Source organism: Colias philodice, chromosome 2 (assembly GCF_061535455.1).
Source record: "Colias philodice isolate Cphi_HAF_F1 chromosome 2, ilColPhil1 Martin Lab GWU primary, whole genome shotgun sequence".
NCBI lineage: Eukaryota > Metazoa > Arthropoda > Insecta > Lepidoptera > Pieridae > Colias > Colias philodice.
The window spans coordinates 6,865,966-6,885,360 of NC_143087.1; the positions used below are offsets into that span (position 1 = coordinate 6,865,966).

The window sequence follows — 19,395 nt, forward strand, 5'->3', positions numbered from 1 at the left end:
TGTTGGGGAAATTGTAAGGCATGACCATTTTCATAAATCGTGTTTCTTGTGCCTTTAACTTTACTTTAACTTAATAAGAATAGAATATAACTTCTGAATCTAAAATTCAAATAAACCTGTGCAAATGTGTTTACATTAGTTCGAATATGATAATAAGAATAATTAGATACCTTGTCTATTTCCATCCTCAGAACAAGCATTATCTTTTAAATGTATTAATTTGTTATCTATTATTTTTATCTGTTTTCTGAAGAAGAAAAATTGAATATATCGATTTAAATTTGCAGAGTTGGGATACAGGATACTATTTATTATGGTAATAACTAATAAAGTTAATTTGGAAATAATGAAAAAATTGTTTCTTCGCCTCTTCTGCAGATGTTATTGTATGATTTGTCCATGTGCAATATCAGCTTTCTAAAGGAAAATATTTTCCAATAATAACTACTAAATACAATCCACTTAAGTATATCATTATTTTACTTTAGTATAGATAATATTAGGTATATTGTATAGCATTGCTTCTTGAATTCAATAGATACACTTCGTTCCCGTTGACAGATGAAGCGGAACAATGGTCTTGTCAAAAATAAGTAGACTACTTGTTAAATGTCTATGTAGCTTGCTATATAGGTACCTATATGTATAGCTTGATTTACAACGAATTTCACCAGAAAAGTTATTTGGCTCATTTATTCTATGTCGCTTCGAATCGTAACGTTTTAGGGCTGAAAATAATGTGTGAAGAAAATAGGGGTATTGAAATAGAATTAGGTGCATCAATAACAACAAAGCCAGTGTGGAAGCAAAATGGAAGCGAGTACAATGCCGCTACGACCGCATTTACATTCTTCTAGTGTAGGCATCTACACATTTTGTATTCTTGCTGTTATTACTTATTGTAGACCACTGTTTGTTATAAATGGATAGTTGTGGAATATTTGCGAGAATCCATATTTCAGCGGCTATCTGCGCTTAAGGAATTCCTCCAATAATTGAATGCCATTTGGCCCAGTTTCAAAAAGTATTCACGGCTTTGGAATGGCAGCTAAGTGAGTGTTAACCTGGATTACCCACAAACAGTTTCTATAAAATGAAAACAATGAACGGTTCAATTGAGTGTGGAGAACCAAGTGGGTATCTATCTATCAATGAGCTTAAAAACTCAATGAGTTTATTTATTGATGTGAATGGTTTTAGAAGAGCTTTCAAATCGGTAGAATACACACATTAATATTAACCACTAAAAATAAATACAATTATTTGCTGTTCTTTTTTAATATTTAGTTATTAAAAACATCTTCACCTACATTTAGCCACAATAATAGAAAACTAATTCTTTATTTCTAGGAATAAAAATATTCACATGATATACTTGCAATTTGTACATTTTAACAAGTTAGGTTCGTTGTTATTTACATTTTAGATCTATAGAGATTGTAGGTATGTAAGTTACAAAATATGTAAACAATGGCATCCTACTATTTACATGCTACGAACAATCAAATAAACTTTTAAACACTTACTTAATACCTATCTATATTAGATACGTAATTTTTCACGAATTTTATAAAAATATATTTCAAAGTAAAACTAGCAAATTAATTCGCGATAGTATCACAGGAATCAAATTGAATCGTCCATGGAGTCAGAACGTAGAAATGTAATTTTCTTCGAGTGTAAACGGGTTTCTCTAGTGTAATATTGAAAAGGTAAAACCTAGTTTATAGATACATTTAAATAAATTTTCGATACTTTCTACGTTCGCGATCCCCAAACCGTTTTTATAGAAATAGGATGTTTTATTTGATTAAAAAGGTATACTTGAAATAATGTCAATTGAGGTAACCTTATAATTCATTCCACATCCGGAATCCAACGCCGTGCAATGGCGGAAGGCAGTTCATATTTTACTGATATTATTTTATTGTTTTGTGCCATATATGTCCGCAATAGGCTTTAATTTTATGTTATTTCAGTTAGTTTTCAACTATCCTTGGGAACACGCAGTGACGCAATGATGGAATTAATTTAAATTGCTAATTTTACGGAGTGCTAATTAAACAAATTTTGTTGCAATAACAGCCTATGATTATAATGTTAACGATATATCATAGAGCTCAAATGTTTCGATCGCTAATAAATATTTCTACGATAATATCTAGGTACTACATACTGTAATTATTAATTATAATTATATTAAATTTCAATAATAAAAAAAAAAATAATTATGATATAGCTATACGAAATATGTAATTTTGGTACCTTATAATTAATACATCTAAGTACATAGAATTTAGAATGAGAAAATATAACAATTAATAAGTTTCATAAATTATATACCTATATTTACAATAATTTATTTGCTGCATTTTTCTATGAAATACTTTACTTCTTAACTTCTTATATATAATAAAATATACATGCAGGCAAACGTTGATGACTAGTTAAATACTTTAGGTACCTATCTATCTTTTTCTTTTCATGCTGCATCCTTCGATATGCTCTCTATATATTAAACTTACAAAGTTCTGCAACAACACTTAATCTTAAACGATTTCAATCACATTATTCACTTTATTTGGTAAGCTCTTGAGATCACTAAGTTCAGAGAGTCAATAAAATGTAAAGCAGCGACAATACGCAAATATTCACTACACTCAATCATACAAGTCTTTTTTCGATATAGTGGATATCGTGTACAGTCCGCTGCTATCAGTCACCTCATCGGTGCTCGACGTTAATCAGGAAACATCTGCGTTCTCCATCCGATACAGAAATCTCCTGCGATACAACCTTCATGATTCCCCGTTGGGCGCTATGGTGACCGTGCTGCAGTTGGCGCGGGTGGAGCGCGTCGAGCTCCGTCGCAAGCCGGTGCCGCCGACACGGTTTAATAAAATTAAATTTTCACTTTTCCTCTTTCCGTGAAAATTACAGAAAAGTAATTCCCTCATGCCCTTTCTGAAATTCTTGGAAAGGAATGCGTATAGCAAAGGGTTGATTCCGGAATTAAAGTATGTTATGAGAAATGTTAGAGGCGTTAAGAGCGCACTGAAATCACTTGTCCCTTCGTATCCGGTAGACCAATATTGCCACATTTTACGAGCATGGAAGGGCAAATTGCAGATCGCGAAAGTGAGCACCACGACAATGAGCATCCGCACTACGCCGCGTCGCGCGCGTAGCACGTTGCGTGACAAATGGCTGAGGTGATGACAGCTGCGACCTTCGTGGGTGGATTTCTTCTTTTTCACCGCTTTCGGGCTTGAGGTACCCTGTTTAAATAAGAGTAAATACATATTTATTTATTATTAACTAGCCGACATTTTCCTTCCTGATTTATGCGACCTTTTATGAAACTCTCCCTTCTGTGGCTCTATGTATGTTTGCAACAAAATATTGCGGATATTATGTTATTACTTTACGCACAGGATGCTTTTTACAATAACATAAAATGGAAATATGAAATAAAAGCTCCGCTCTTAAATTACTTCAATTGAAACGCAGTGCCATGTATTGAAGATAACGCAGGCTGCGCTTTTGCATTTACAATTTGCGCGACACAAATGGAATAGTAAATTCTAAAACAATTCGTGGAGTTTTTAGGTATGCAATTTTTGGATATCGATTTTAAAATGAATATTTATTATGACTAAAATTACAAAGCCGGTAGAAAAGTCATATAAACTATAATAACAATTTATTTTTTATGTAGGTATAGTTACTTTTTCATTGTAAAAAATTAAAATCTCTTGCGGCACATTTAATGTTTTATTACATTTACACGGATGAAACGAAAAAAGATTACCTATTTCTGTGAGATTCAAAGATGTTTTTATACATATTCTCTGCTTTATATAATATGTAATCCCTGTCATGGTACCAAATACCTTCAAGGACAGCTGCACACAAAGATAAGATATATATATTATACTCGCCTATACCTTCGTTCTTACACAAAACCTGACATATAGAATTATTTTTTGTTATTTCTCTCAATGTTTCATCGCAGAAATGAAATGAAAGCTTATCACGTCTCACAAATGCTGTAAAACGTCGAATATCATCGAGGAGTTACGCCGCGGTGGGGATTTCATGCGTTATAGAAAATATTTGGAAACAAAGGGATTTTTAACGTGTTTTTATCAATAAAGTGACGTAAATGTTAAGTAGAATTTACACGATGTCAACATTTACAAAGGATTTTACGGATACTTTAAGGGCTTGGTCTAGTAGTGCAAACAAATGCATCCTGTCATCCTATATGTAAATAATACAAATGTACTATGGGAAAGTTGCTCCACTTAATTTTTAAAAATTAAATCATTCGTATGCATAATTTAATATTCGTAACCCCTCGTTTTCACCAAAGTATAATACATGTATTTTACAAATTTGATGCAATGTTTTCGTTTCTCATAGACATGTGTAAAACATGTTGTATACAAAATTTGATACAATATGTAGGATAACTTATATGAAACTTGTTGGTTGAAAACTTCTAGTTGCCTACATGTTTATGATCTCTTGTTTTTTTTGTAGCAATACTTGTAGAATTCGAGACAAATTCAGACGCACCTACTTTTATAATTTCTATTAATAAAAAAAACTTTTGTGAGATGTATGTATGTTGAAAACTTTATCCAACAAACATGGATAAAGTTTAAAACTTGTTTGTTACTAGTATTATACAGAAATTGCAATAAAATAAACAATACTTATCTAAACCACGACTGTATTTTGTAGGTGAGAACGCTATCAATGGATCAGACAAGTTCTAATCATGTCACAGACTTCAGTGTAAACGCAAATGTGTTTTATACTTGTATAAATACTTGTGGGCTACAAAGTGTGAACGAAAGAATGTTTGAGACAGTATCAATACATTTATAAAACAAATAATTATGTTTTGAAAAGTATTCTACAAGTTTTGTATCAAACTAGTATTTAACTTGTTTCTTGGTGAAAACGAGGGGTAATAAGTACCAGACATGACAATTTGAAACAATTTTCGTGAAAATTACACCAGGTGATTTTTTTTATCAGTACACAAAATTTGCGAATACGTTCTATTGATATCTTCAAATGCATAACTCTATACATTTTTTTCGACCTAAGTTTCTTAGTGAAAGTTGTTCAGTTTAACTAATAAAACGGATAAACAAATTTTGTATATAATAAAAAAAAATGTAATGTTAACACGTCCGCTCGCATCAAAATTCATAAATTACATATATGCATCGCGCGGAACGCCGTCCTTATATAGGAGTCGAGGAGGCGTGGTGTCGTGCGGCCCGCGTGTGCCGCAAACGGTTCAAGCCAAATCCGACTTTTGGCGCTACAGGTTACATCGCTGAATCCACTGCGGGTAACGCAACGTGTGTTCGCGGTTCTACAGAACAACGTCTATGGATAAAACTGAAAAATTAAGATTTATTTTTTTTATATATTATTATTATAATTATTTTTCCAGGATAAAAAGTATTCCATTTTATGCCCAGGATAATAAGGTATAATTATACCAAGTTTCATTGAAATCGAACCATTAGTTTTCACGTGATGCCTTCACATACAGACAGACAGACAGACAAAAATTTTTTTAATCACATATTTGTGTTTGGTATCGATCCAGTAACACTGCTATTTATTTTTTAAATACATATTTTCAAAGTACAGAATTGACCCTTCTACGGATTTATTATATTATGTATAATATATATATTTATATGGATAAACCTAATAAATATTTTGCTAGCATTCTGATGCTTTAGCGGTTGCACTGGATTTTTCTTTTCTTTTTTCAATCGCTTGAATAACATAGGATGGGTCCTTGATGGGCATGGAATGCTGAAGTCTCGAATCAATCAATTCTAACAGTAAGCAATTTATGTAAAATCTTGATAATGGTCCATCATTTTATTTTTTTTTGCCTAAACTTATATATTCTATTTTTAACGAATGATTCACTCCAGTCCAAACAGCAAATAAGCAGACTTCTGCTTCTGCAACGTTTAGTTGTCCCTGAATTTGGAAAAAATAGTCATGATTCTTATCTATGACAAAAGTGTTATTTTTTTGCATTGTATTTCAAATATTAAATTTTTTATTTTTAACCGCATCTTCCGCATTCATCTCTTTTGCCGGAATTAGACATTTAACTTCTACTAGTCCCATTTTCCCTTCTTGATATGGGAGTGTATAAAGTAAATTTTTCTCGTTATACTTTTAAAAAGTTATTATTGTCATTTTGCTCATTAGGTAAAGTAATTTCGATATCAGTTTTAAGTTTTTTGATACCTGCAATAATAACGTCATAATCGCCTGCACATACTTATCGATTACACCCTGTATACAATCCACCATCCACATTCATAATGTTTTCCTGTCCTCCTCTCCTTTACGCTGTTCACCGATACATTTTAAATGAGTAAATCTGCTACCACTGAAGGATGTTTCATTGTGATCAGCAAATTTTCACCACTGTTGTCGATTATTTGTTTTTCATTTTTAATCAGCAATTGGGAATCATCAGTTTTGTTTTTTGCAGATTGGTGATGTACCCTAACAATACGTCGAAAAGGGAAAGCATCAACGAATTATCGTTTTCGTCCTCTTTTTTTATTCTTCGCGTCTCTGTTAAACTCAAAACTCAAACTCAAACATTTATTTATTCAATTAGACTTCTTCTAGAAGCACTTTTGAAACGTCATTAGGTACATATTTTTAACATTTACCACCGATTCGGAAAGCAGTATCTACGGAGAAGAATCGGCAAGAAACTCCATAGTTGCTCTTTTTACTTGTTACTTGTGTTTGTTTAGTTCAACACCCATTGAATTTTCTATGTTATTGCGATCTTCCATTACATCTGAGTTTTTATGATGTGATGATAATCCATTCGTTTTAATATTGGTACTTAGAGTTGGTGGACTAAACTAGAAATGGTGGACTAAATTTGTCAGCGCGTCTGTAAGATTAAAATATAAAACCAACATCCTGTATTTAAGTTACAAAATTAATAATCAAACAACATGCCGCTACGTTTAAAATGACTAGAAGAAAAAAAAAACACCTCGACATATTTGGAATTTTGGAGTAAACAAATCATTTTCCCCGTATGTCCCAAGTTCAAGTTCTCAATATAATTAAATATATTTCGTATTTCTCAAACGAAAAATAAACATTTTTGGAACTTCAAAAAAAATATATATTATAAGAAAATTTATGAGCTTACTTTAGTTGAAAAGAAACATTCATCCCTTTACTGAAACCCCGTAAAATAAAGAAATTGTTGCCAATCACCTTTGTAATGTATTTGGTTTCATTAACTTTATGTTCGAAGATAATTTTTTTTCTAGTAAGTACATAGTTACACGCATATTTTTTTCGTTTATTTTCCATATCGAAATCAAATGTTTAAAAATACGAATATTTGCACAAAACTAAGATAAAAATAATCAATTAACAAAAATATTAAATTTAATGAAGTAGAGCAACTTTCACTTCGGTATGAAGGAAAATCGAGCGTAGAGCACACGTCAGAACGCTCCGGCCCAAGGAGCGCGACTAAAGAAATTCGCTATGATTTTTCCTAATTATTTTAAATATTTTTTTAATATTTAAAGAATTATCAAAATTCAAAAAAAAAATTTTTTAAAGGATTAATACTCATTGGTCTTCAACCAACTCGAATAAATTAATGGAAACAATAACTTTTAGCAGTATTTATCAATAGATTTTGTAAGGCAAAAAATGGGAAATTTAATGAATTTATAACGTTCTAATTAGGAAAATCATAAGTTTTTCGGCAATTGTATTCAGCAGTTTTTAATAACGACTATATAAGGATAATAATGTGCTGATCAGATTGTGTAAATTGTAATCGGTTGCAACGTAGTGAGTGCACAAACTTAGCTCCAAATGTCTTTGGGGGAAAGAGACTTATCTTGAAGGCCTGATTAAGGTAACATAAAGTAACTTTACAAATGTGAAAAAATTCACGCGCATTGCGTATATAACACTAATTGATAAACAAGAAAAAAAAATTCAGTTTATCATTTCATTAGCCGGGAAAAAATTGTCAAATAACTTGTTGAAAACGCAATTTTGCTAGACTGCAGCCTTAACAATATCTCTTTAGTACCTATATGTATTTATGAACCGTTGTTTTATAACTTTGCACGGATAACTTTACACGGAAGATTACAAAATACACCCGTGGGAACAAGTGTGTTTTTTCGTGTTGTTTGGAATGTATTTAACGTTTACATTTTACATCGTCATTCTTACCTTTGTTTCAGTGGTTCCTACAAAAGTACGTTGAGGTTCATAACCTCCTGAAGTAGGCTTCTCTATTCTGGGGCACTGTGTGGCACAACATTGTGCGTGTCCCATGTGCCTCAGACCGTTTGAACTTTGCCATAGACCTACCGCAATCCTCGTGTATAGAACCTAAAACAAACAATGCCAATAGTTATAACGAATGCGAAAGCACGTCTTCTCTCATGTTGATGTTTATAATCCCGTTTGAAGGTCTAAATTTAAAGCAGCTCTACAGCAGCGTCATTATAAAATTTCTTGGTACGATTATGCTAATTTGCAACTACTTGCCTTTAAAAAAGATATAAAAATAATTTATAAATGTGACACCCGATGAAATGGAGTACTATCGCTTTCAACACCATTTGCATTACTTAAAATGCCATGGATACTTAAATTCCAAAAATTAACAAACAAAATTCAGAACAAAGAGTAAATATCGTACCTTCATTTAACTTTTAACATTTATTTATTTGAGTAGATAGATTAATTACTCAACGTAAGGACAAAATATAGTACTTACAATTATTTTTATTTGGTTAAATTTATTGAATAATTGTCGTGGAAAAGTGGGAAGGAATTGTAAGGTTGGTTTGTTGTTTTTTGAAGATTTAATTAATTATAAATAACAAATTGTTTACATTGTCATTTTATATTTCTAACTAGAAGAGTATACTTTTCAACTGATTTCAGAGTTAGTTGAAATCAATAAATGCGAAGGGCTCAAATAACATATCTCAGGTTCCAAAGACGGATCGATACGCAAGCAAATATAGTAAGATTTCTCTCTGGGACTGACGTATTGGTCTCAGAGGTTGTAGCTTTAGCAGAATTAAGATACCCTTCATGCAATAATTTAATACTGTAACAATTTACAAATGCATATCGCTATCGAGTCATAAACACGTGCATTAACGATTTAAAAAGTGAAAAAATAGGTAAAATAAATAATAATATTTCCCCAAGAAAAGTAAAATATGTTGTGTATACATTATACAACACATATTTTTATTTTAATCATAAATATATTTTTTTGTTAATTTATTAATAAAACTTATCTTAATTATATGTTAACGGAAATGTATGTGATCCGTCATTGTATACAATTCCTAGGAAATGTATACATTTCCTAAATGGCAATCGGAAATGTAAAACATTTAAGATATTGGAAGGTACGCGGGGACAGCAGGACGTGGGGTATTGCTACAGCAAGATGTCTGTGCTTTAACAATAAAGTATAATGCACATCAAGCAATTCAAGCTTACCCTGCAAAATATAAATAACTATATGGACTCACTTACTTGCCAAATGAAAATTTGATTTTATATGAATAAATAGAAGTTGAAAGTTAGTAGATAGTTGATTTTAGAAATGTTAATTAGTAAGATAATATTAACATATTTTTATTATTTTACGGTATGACTGTTACCCGATTGTCTCAATAAGTGCCATAATAAAAATAATGAACAACGTGTTTTATTACAGAAAGCATTTACTTTAGGATACATTTCTGATTTCCTAATACGATATTGGAATTATATACAAATCCGAGAAAATTATACATTTCCTAGGATATAGGTACCTTAAATATGCATTAAATAGTTTTTTAAACAATATTTTAAACATTTCCTAAATAGTAGGTATCGGAATTTTACACATTTCCTAGGATTTGTATACAATTCCTTGATTTCATACATTTCCGGTAACATATTATATAATAATAGATACCTAACTTATAGATCAGAAGAGAAAAAATAGGTATGATTTATGCAAGAAAATATTTTCCTAGCGAAAAGCTTGATTTATTCTACTGCTGAATAAAGTCAAAAAGTAATTATAAATACTAAGAAATTTTAAGAAATGCAAGCTCACTTAATACAAATTACCTACCTGCTGCTGAAAATATGTACGTAGAAATGATGTTCTGATGTAAAGTTTTCAAATAAAAATGTAGTTTTATGTCTCTAACAAACATTTATTTGAGAATCAGAATCCACATACAATTTGAACTCCTTAGTAGAATATTATCCAACATATACTAGTTGAATTGAAAAGGTATGTGTTTTATTTGATTGGCATTTTGTATCTACTTGCTCGTTATTTTAAACATGTTATAATTTAAGTAATTACTGAAATCAATTGATGGAAAATTATAACATTAATATTTCATTGTATGTGTAATTATGTATTTAATTTTTGGTATATAGTATGTGTAATAATTTTATTTTCGGTACGAGTTCGGAATACATAGTTTTTTTGTAAAACCTCAGCTGTTAAGCCAACCAGATCTATAGTTAACCGACATCAAGATTGTCTGAGGCCCTCATTAGCAAAATAAGCCAAGTGATAAATAGAGTTGCGCTTCAATTAGCCACTGCTCCATTTTAACACGCGATGAAAACTTAATCATCTTGCTCAAGACCTATCTGTTTTCAACATGTTTACGTTCCTATATCGCTACTGAACACTTATTATTAAGAGCGAGTTCAATCGTGGAGTTAACCTTTGCGTATGATCGCATGATCACATACAAGTGGAAGATACCTATATCTTCAACTTGTATGTATCACAATGTACTTAATAATTAAATTATTTTCTTGAACATTTTCTTTCAAAGGCATTGATATCTTTAAAATGTCAAGTTAGTGAAAGACCTTATAAACTTTGTTTTACCTCAAAATAATATGTACACAACTTTTAAATGCTATTGTTTATAGATTCATAATTTTCAGTATATTAAAAAAATCTTTTACACGAAAATTGCTGATCGATCTGTTAATAATATGATTTAATGAATATTGTATTATCTGATAACCTTTCAAGACCCTTTTCGTAGGTACCTTTAGATTTAAGGCCGCATATTATATGCACTCCGGCCTTTTTTATCGGGTACCTTCAAAAGGAGTGACGCCGCAGGATCCAGCTAAAGTGAATAATATAAAAATTAAAAACATTAGATTATAATCTGAATCTCGCGAGCTAGATTTTAATCACGCGATTTTTACAGTCCTTACTTAGACATAGATATATATTGCAAACAAAGTCTCTGTTTAATTACATTTTATCAGTAAATTAAAATTGAAATGAAAGCAATTTTCAGAACCATCCGTCAGCGAGCAGTAATAAATTATTTCTGTACAGAAAAACAATTGCAAAAATACGAAGTTTAAGACTTTCAAAATTAACGCTTTATAAAACCTTCTGCAGAGAATTTAACGTCATGATTATTCATTGAATTCATTAATTAGTGGCAGTCATTAGTATAAAGATAATATATAGAAAAAAATATACATTATATAGGTAGATAACCATTTTAAAAACCATTTTATAGACAACACCCATAAGATTTCCCTACTTAAAAAAAGGCAACACCCATAAATTATGTTGCGGAGGTATATGGGCGACCCACTTTACTATCGGGCATTGCGTTTGCTCGTTTTCCTATACCAATAATATAATAAAACCGGCCAAGTGCGAGTCGGGCTCGCGCACAAAGGGTTCCGTAGCAGCAAATATAATAAATTACAGTTAAATCAACCTATCTCAAAAACTATAAGAGATACTTTGATCAAACCAAAAATCGTTGAAAGAGTTAATTAGCATGCATCACCTCTATTTTTTTTAGAATTTTATACCCCGTAGTTATAAAAATAGAGGGGGGGGGACATACTTTTTACGACTTTGAGAGCTGATATCTCAAAAACCGTTCACTTTAAGAAAAATGTTTTTTAGAAAACTTTATATCATTTTAAAAGACCTTTCCATTGATACCCCACACGGGTATGTACATCGAAAAAAAAAATTTCATCCCTCAGTTACATGTATGGGGGGCCCCACCCCCAATTCTTTTTTTTACTATTTAGTGTCATATTTTTGTAGCGGTTCATACAACACATATTCCCATCAAATTTCATCACTGTAGTACTTATAGTTTCCGAGTAAATCGGCTGTGACAGACGGACAGACGGACAGACGGACAGACGGACATGACGAAACTATAAGGGTTCCGTTTTTGCCATTTTGGCTACGGAACCCTAAAAAAGGTTCATACTTCTGCCATTCGAGACTAAACTTTACTTTATTACAGAATATACACTGATTACTATTAACCATGAGTCGTGGCTACCTCAGCCTATTTGTCAATAGTACCTATCCATTCGATGCTTAATTGGCTTACCGCCAGCCTAACCTCTATTTATTTATTACTAGATTTCCGCCCGCGGTTTCGCTTACCTTTTCGAGTTCGATTTCTGGGATAAAAAGTAGCCTATGTTTTATTCTGGGTTTTCAGCTACCAATATACCAAAGTTCATTGTAATCGGTATAGAAGTATTTGCGTGAAAGAGTCATCAATCCATCCATCCATCCTCACAAACTTTCGCATTTATAATCATATACTGCTACTATAATAATTATTATCAACTGCATATTTTTTTGAAAAAGGATAGGTATCCTTCAAAAATGTTTTAATTAGGCAAAAATGATTGTTTTAAAATGATTAAAATTATAATTTGTTAAATACATATGTTAGAAAATACTTCTAATGTGAGACATATAAAACAAATATTATATTATGTCCTTACATCATATTGATAAACCTTATATTATGTACTTACCTTTATATCCATAACTAGCATATAAGTAGTCAAATAACATTGTCTAATAATACTTCTAAAATACAGAACAATGGTTATGTTATATTTTAGAGAATTTCTCCGTGTATTTAAGAAGGAAAACTTGCAATACACTTAGAAGGAAAATGTTTCTACAGATAATCGTTGAACTAAAAAATTAAGCAAATCCGAAGGAGTTTGTCGGCCCACGAACCTTAAACTTTATATTAAAACTTTATATTAATGTATTTTCATTTCCAATTACCATTCCTTCTAACTTGTAACTTAACACATGTTCAGTGTATAAACAACTCTTATTAAAAAACTTTATTTAATTAACGCAATTATATTTTTTATGATGATTTATAAACTATGATTAATTAAATTTGTGTTTTGAGTGCTTGTTACCTACAGATATGTAGGTATAGCTATAATATCTTTATTATGGTGAGGCATATGTAATAGAATTTGGAGTTTTTTGCCAGTTCTTCCCCATATATACTGCTTTCCGAATCGATGGTAAATTTTAAAACGGTTATGACGATTCAAAAGTGTGCTTCTAAATAAATGTTTGAGTAGAGACGTCGGCCAGAAAACGAAGTAGTTTAGAACACAGGTAGATGGTACCTATATAACTTTAGTTAAATTTTAAAACAATATTTGCATATGCAAATGTGTAATTACTAGATAATTAATAACCTCATAATATAACCTGTGGTTTACGTGACAAACGAGCAAACGCCTCATCTGACGGTAAGCGGATACACTGTGCACACAATTACATTAGGTATGTATTATTAAAATGTGATAAACGATAACGACCGAAAGTGATGAATAGGATTATTCTAAAGATGAAAAAATTGGATAAAAATTCAAACCCACTATTTTCATTATCATAAATTATAATTTATTCTGTGATTTATATCTATTTCTAATCAAACTCAAAGCTTAGGGTGACCTTATGCTTTGTGTTTGACCCTTAAGTGATGGAAAATTTATACCCTGGTATTTCAATCATTATTATGTCGCCACGAAAAATATTATTACAACTTTCCTCATCATTATGCTTTATTGAAATTTCTTTTTCATTTATACAATAAAAAAAGACTTGATGACGACGAATGATTATTATTTGAAGATATATTATAAAAACATTCCTTTGTCGGTTGAGTAAACTTAAAGTCTAAGGTTAATTTGATTATTTTAATACTGCAGAATTTCTAAAACATGCACTTTAAAAATTTCGTCTTATCTTATTCAACCAAATTAACTAAATAAAAAATATGCCTTGTTAAAAACAAGCCGCCGGTATAACGGAGATTTTTCATATTTTTTATGCAAATTTAGGTCCGATTTTACTAGATATGCTAGGAGATAGTTGTGAATTATTCTTCATCGTTTTAGTTTTGATAATCAAGAGCCGGCAGTAAAACTACTCAATTTATTAGTAGCATGTGCTGCATTTTATCCTTAGTCAGCTGGGTTGTCTAAGTTGGAATGTTCCTAGATCTGAATAAATTATATAAAAGATAGACGAAGTGGTGTAAATATAATCCTCCCGTTTCATGTCATGGGCGGTATTCGCGTACATTTTGCCTAATATACATAATGCACTCAAGTGAAATAAGAACTCTTTCTGATATTCAGTTGAGCGTTAGATATATGCTAACATTTTTGGATAAGTGTACGTCCATTTTATAATACGATTTTGCTTGTTTAGAGATATCCAGTTTAGTATCAGTTTACAGTTTTCGTGTGATTCATTCTTGTGGTGATTTATCTTATTCTGGTAGTCGTTATGCGAGTGTTACAAATCATTTCTAATTTATATTAATATTATATCAGGAATTTATGTTATAACTATCTGTCCTGCCAGATATTGTTTTGCCCCATTGTCCTTTTGTCGTTTTATCTCCGTAAGAACCCTCCTTGTGCCTTAGCAAAAACGTTAAAAAATAGCCGAATTAGTAAAGCCGTTCTCCTGAAGAAGCCTGGCGATTCTGAAACGTTGAAAATAAAAACACACGTGCCCAGACGGGACTAACTCTACTGGACCCTTTTAAAAATTTCTTTCGTCAGCAGAAAGCTACAATGTTCCATAGGCTATATTTTGTTTTGTGTTTGTTGAGTCGGGACGAATGGCTGTTTTATAAAAATCGTTCAAAATTTGTTTTTTACTACATGTTAATTAATTGTAAACGTTTCTATCTAAATCCGTATCAAAATCTGTTGCGTAAGTAAAGATCTAAGCATACGTACAATCTACATAGGGACTTACAGGGGGCAGAGACTTTGTTCATAAATGAACTTGAACTATGTAGTGATGACTGATGATACAGACTAGGCTAGCCAATCTAATCTGAAGAGATTGAGGGATTATCTTAATCAAGTTCTAGTAAATTGTAGGGCTCAAAAGGCTTACATACAAGGCGATAACAGAATATGTATATCTTCCAAAGTATCTAATAATATGTAATATATTATTTTACTTCCTATTTTATTTTTAACTCATAATAATATATACATTTTTTTTTCTTTTCTCTTTTACTTTTTCAGCCACCCGCGTTCCATTAATTATATGTATTATATATCTATCCTCTACCTTAGGTGGCCTGGAAGAAATCGCTTTTAAGCGATAAGGTCACCTTTTGTACTTCGCATCCAAACAGATATATATTATACTGTACATTATAATATTAAATGGTGTGGTACAATAAATGATTAAATAAATAAATATCTTGCAAGTATTTTTTTGTATACTTTGTGCGTCTGTATTTAAATAAATAATCACCCTTTTATTCATACTTTGAATATGTGTTATAAAAATATTATCTACAGATACTGAACAGTTTTTTAATTTGTTTATACGCGCTAATCTCTGGAACTATTGGTCCGATTTGATTTGAATTATTTCGATGTAAGATAGCCTTAGATCATTAAATGATCTAAGAAGATAGCCCATTTATCGAGGAAGGCTTATAGGCTACTGGCTATATATCATCACGAAGACTAATAAGACACACACAGCTAGTTTTAAATATTTTTATTAAATTATTAGCTTGTAGACATATATTTATAACACATATCTATAATGAGTAACAGTTGAACTTGTAAAGAATAACCAAAATAAAAAATTATATCTAATATAATTTTAATTAACATTAATTTGTGGAAAGATATAAACAAAGCCAAAGAATAAAGTCAATGTAAACATCTACTTAATATTTTCTTGTATAACATCTTCGTTATTTTCTTTGTTTGTAATTTCCAAGCGAGAGAAGATGATATATATTTTATATTCTACTAGCTTACCGCCCGCGGCTTCGCCCGCTTTGACTTAAACCTAATAAATTATATATACTAAAACCTTCCTCTTGAATCAGTCTATCTATTAAAAAAACCGCATCAAAATCCGTTGCGTGTTGCGTTATAGTTTGAAAGATTTAAGCATACAAAGGGATATAGGGACGGCGAAAATATTATAATTATCGTCGCCTAGTACCCACAACACAAGCCTACTGTGGGACTAGGTCGATTTGTGTAATAATGTCCTATAATATTTATTTATTTATTTATACTATGTAGTGATGTTATATAATATGTACCTACTATGTATAGAAATATATATTATAGGTAATAGAAGTTTATTCATTAATTGCTATTTCAATTTACTTTTCGTGAATTATGAGATTTAAATTTTCTACCCGTTGGATAATATTTACCATGACGTGAACTAAAGCTCTGCAGAATTTGAGTTATATTTTAACGAACATACCTACATAAAGTTACATATCTAGAAAAATAATTCAATGTTTTATTAATTACAGTTTTGGCTTAATGACCATAATAATGAACCAATTAATAACCGGACAATTGAAATACATAATGATCACAGTTTAAATAAATTTCCGTTCCGTCCAATTAATTAGGTAAAGCTTAAACAACAGTAATAATTTACCCATTTCTGGCTTATTATTTCGGGTCTATAGAAATAAAAAATAAAGCAAAAACTTCAACAAAAGCTTTCTTTTCGTCTGCGAATAATGTAGAGCGATATTAATTTATATACGCTAAGTTTTCATCCTGCTAATATTATGCGCAAGTTTGTGAGGATGGATGTATGTGTATGTATGTTTGTTACTCTTTCACGCAAATACTATTGAACCGATTAAAATGAAATTTAGTACTCAACCCGGAAATCCCACGGGAACGGAAACTACGCGGCTTTTTCTCCGAAAACGCGGGCGAAGCCGCTGGCTACTTCCTTCTTCAATATGATTTATTAGGGTTAACTGGCGGTAGCTGTTTATAAAATTGATAGGGATATGAATAGAATAACAGTGTTTATAGAAGGGACAGTCGAGGAATGCTTGAAGAAGGAAGGTATTACATCACACACATAATATAATCGAAATAAATTTATAAAGCTTATCCGCTTTAAGGAATTGGAGACAAAAAGTAGCGCGTTGTCAAGGAAAACTCGCATAGCTCCGGGATCAAAACTATCCAATGTTCATTCTCAGACCTCAAACTTTGTAACAAACATCAAAATCGGGGTTTAGTGCTTTAAGCATGAAGAAGAGACACACGTACAGATAGACGGACAGACAGAGTTACTTCTAAACAGTTTGATTTCAAAATACAGTAGAACTCCAATTATCCGAATTAATAGGGACCGGGACCCATTCGGATAATCAAATATTCGGATAATCGGATTTTTTTTTTAAATTTGCAATTGGAGAGAATAAAAGCTACGTTTTGATATTGCACTATATTTTTATTGAAAGAAACATGAAATTTTCACAGGTTTTAAATACATAAATAAAATGTACCTACTTATGAACAAGTTTAGAAATAAAAATCATTGTTTTTTAAACATCTCAAGTCAGTGTAGGCACAACAAGTCAAGTCAAGACTTGACGCGCAAACACTGGCTTCACGGGGGGAAGAATAATAGCGCACTTTGACTTTTTTAGAACAATTTTTTGTGATTCGGATAATCGGCGATTCGGATAGTCGGAGTTCGGATAATTGGAGTTCTACTGTACATAGCTATGTCATTCATGGATTTTTACACTTTTCTTTTACTTTGCTTGAATTAAATTTCAAAATACATATAACCAAACCACAACCAAACTGTATGGAATGGGATTTTTATAAAGGCTTGTGTTTAAACACCACCCAAAAAAGTACCTATTTTACTACCAAAAAAATTCTAAACGGTTACCAGAACAGATAAATGGTCACCAAATAACGTTTCCTAAAATATTATTAAATAAAACCATTTTTTCGTATTATTGACTACCAAAAAATATATGGACGCCTTTAAAATACACTTTAGACCAAATATTATATATTGTCACTACTTAGATGCCCTTTTAATAAAGTCAATTTATTTTTTTGGAGTTATTTTTTTGGTGCCTCAGCTTAGAGTCCAAAAAATATTTTTGGTGATCGTCTAAATTATATCCTTTTATAAATACGTACACAGTTGTATATTAATAACTAGCTGCACGACGCGGTTTCACCCCCGTGGCTCCGCTCCTGTTGGTCGTAGCGTGATAATATATAGCCTATAACCTTCCTCGATAAATGGGCTATCTAACACTGAAAGAATTTTTCAAATCGGACCAGTAGTTCCCGAGATTAGCGCGTTCAAACAAACAAACTCTTCAGCTTTATACTAATAAGTATAGATATGTATGTAACATATTATTGGTATACAACTGAAAATTACAGATTTGAGAATATTTATTATATAAGATTACGAAAAAAATATCTATAATCGAATTGGCGAGTGCCTATTGATTATACTCACTCTGCGGGGCCCTGCGATAAAGATTCAATTCATAATACATAATATACCTATAGCATTTTATGTTCTAGTGAACAAAAATATGGCAAAAATTAAATGACACTGATATCGTTTAAAATACTTCGTGTTTACTCGTACAGTGTAATTCTCAAACCAAATAATGGTTTTAGATAAGTGTAAAACTTAAAAGGCGCAGAAGGACGAAGGGCTTTAAGCTTGTTAGCATAAGTACACATGAGAGCCAATATAAAAGAATTTATACCTACACTTCGGGTATGTAACTTCCTAATTAAATTTGCATACATTTATTAATGAAGGCGCAGAAAAGATTTGAAATTTAGATGGTTGGAATTATTATCAAACAGTACAAAAATAGAGAAGGTTAAGCTTTTGTTACGTCAATATTCCATTTTTTATCAATTTTAAATGATATTACAGTGTTGTACCTATTGGTCTGGTTTACCTACTTATTTATGGTCGACGATAAAAATTACGTTTTATAAAGGCTCACACATACAAATAATAATATTTGTAGAATCAAAATGGAATTGCATGAAGTGAAAACCTCGACGGAGGTTCGTATGTTCATAAAAATATTTTATCGCTATCGATGGAACTTCGTTTCAGCATTTGGTATAATAAAT

General features: G+C 31.2%; 1 protein-coding gene across 1 annotated transcript in view; it reads right to left on the minus strand.

The window, feature by feature from the left end:
- Window positions 1-1,178: 1,178 nt before the first annotated feature.
- TrissinR (Trissin receptor) overlaps window positions 1,179-19,395 on the minus strand; it is a 53,667-nt gene continuing 35,450 nt past the window's right edge. The window contains exons 6-7 of the mRNA XM_089706122.1: window positions 8,293-8,454; window positions 1,179-3,278 (exon numbers count right to left, since the gene is read on the minus strand). Coding sequence (XP_089562248.1) covers window positions 2,799-3,278; window positions 8,293-8,454 — 642 coding nt within the window. The 3' untranslated portion in view covers window positions 1,179-2,798. The remainder of the gene's footprint in view (window positions 3,279-8,292; window positions 8,455-19,395) is intronic.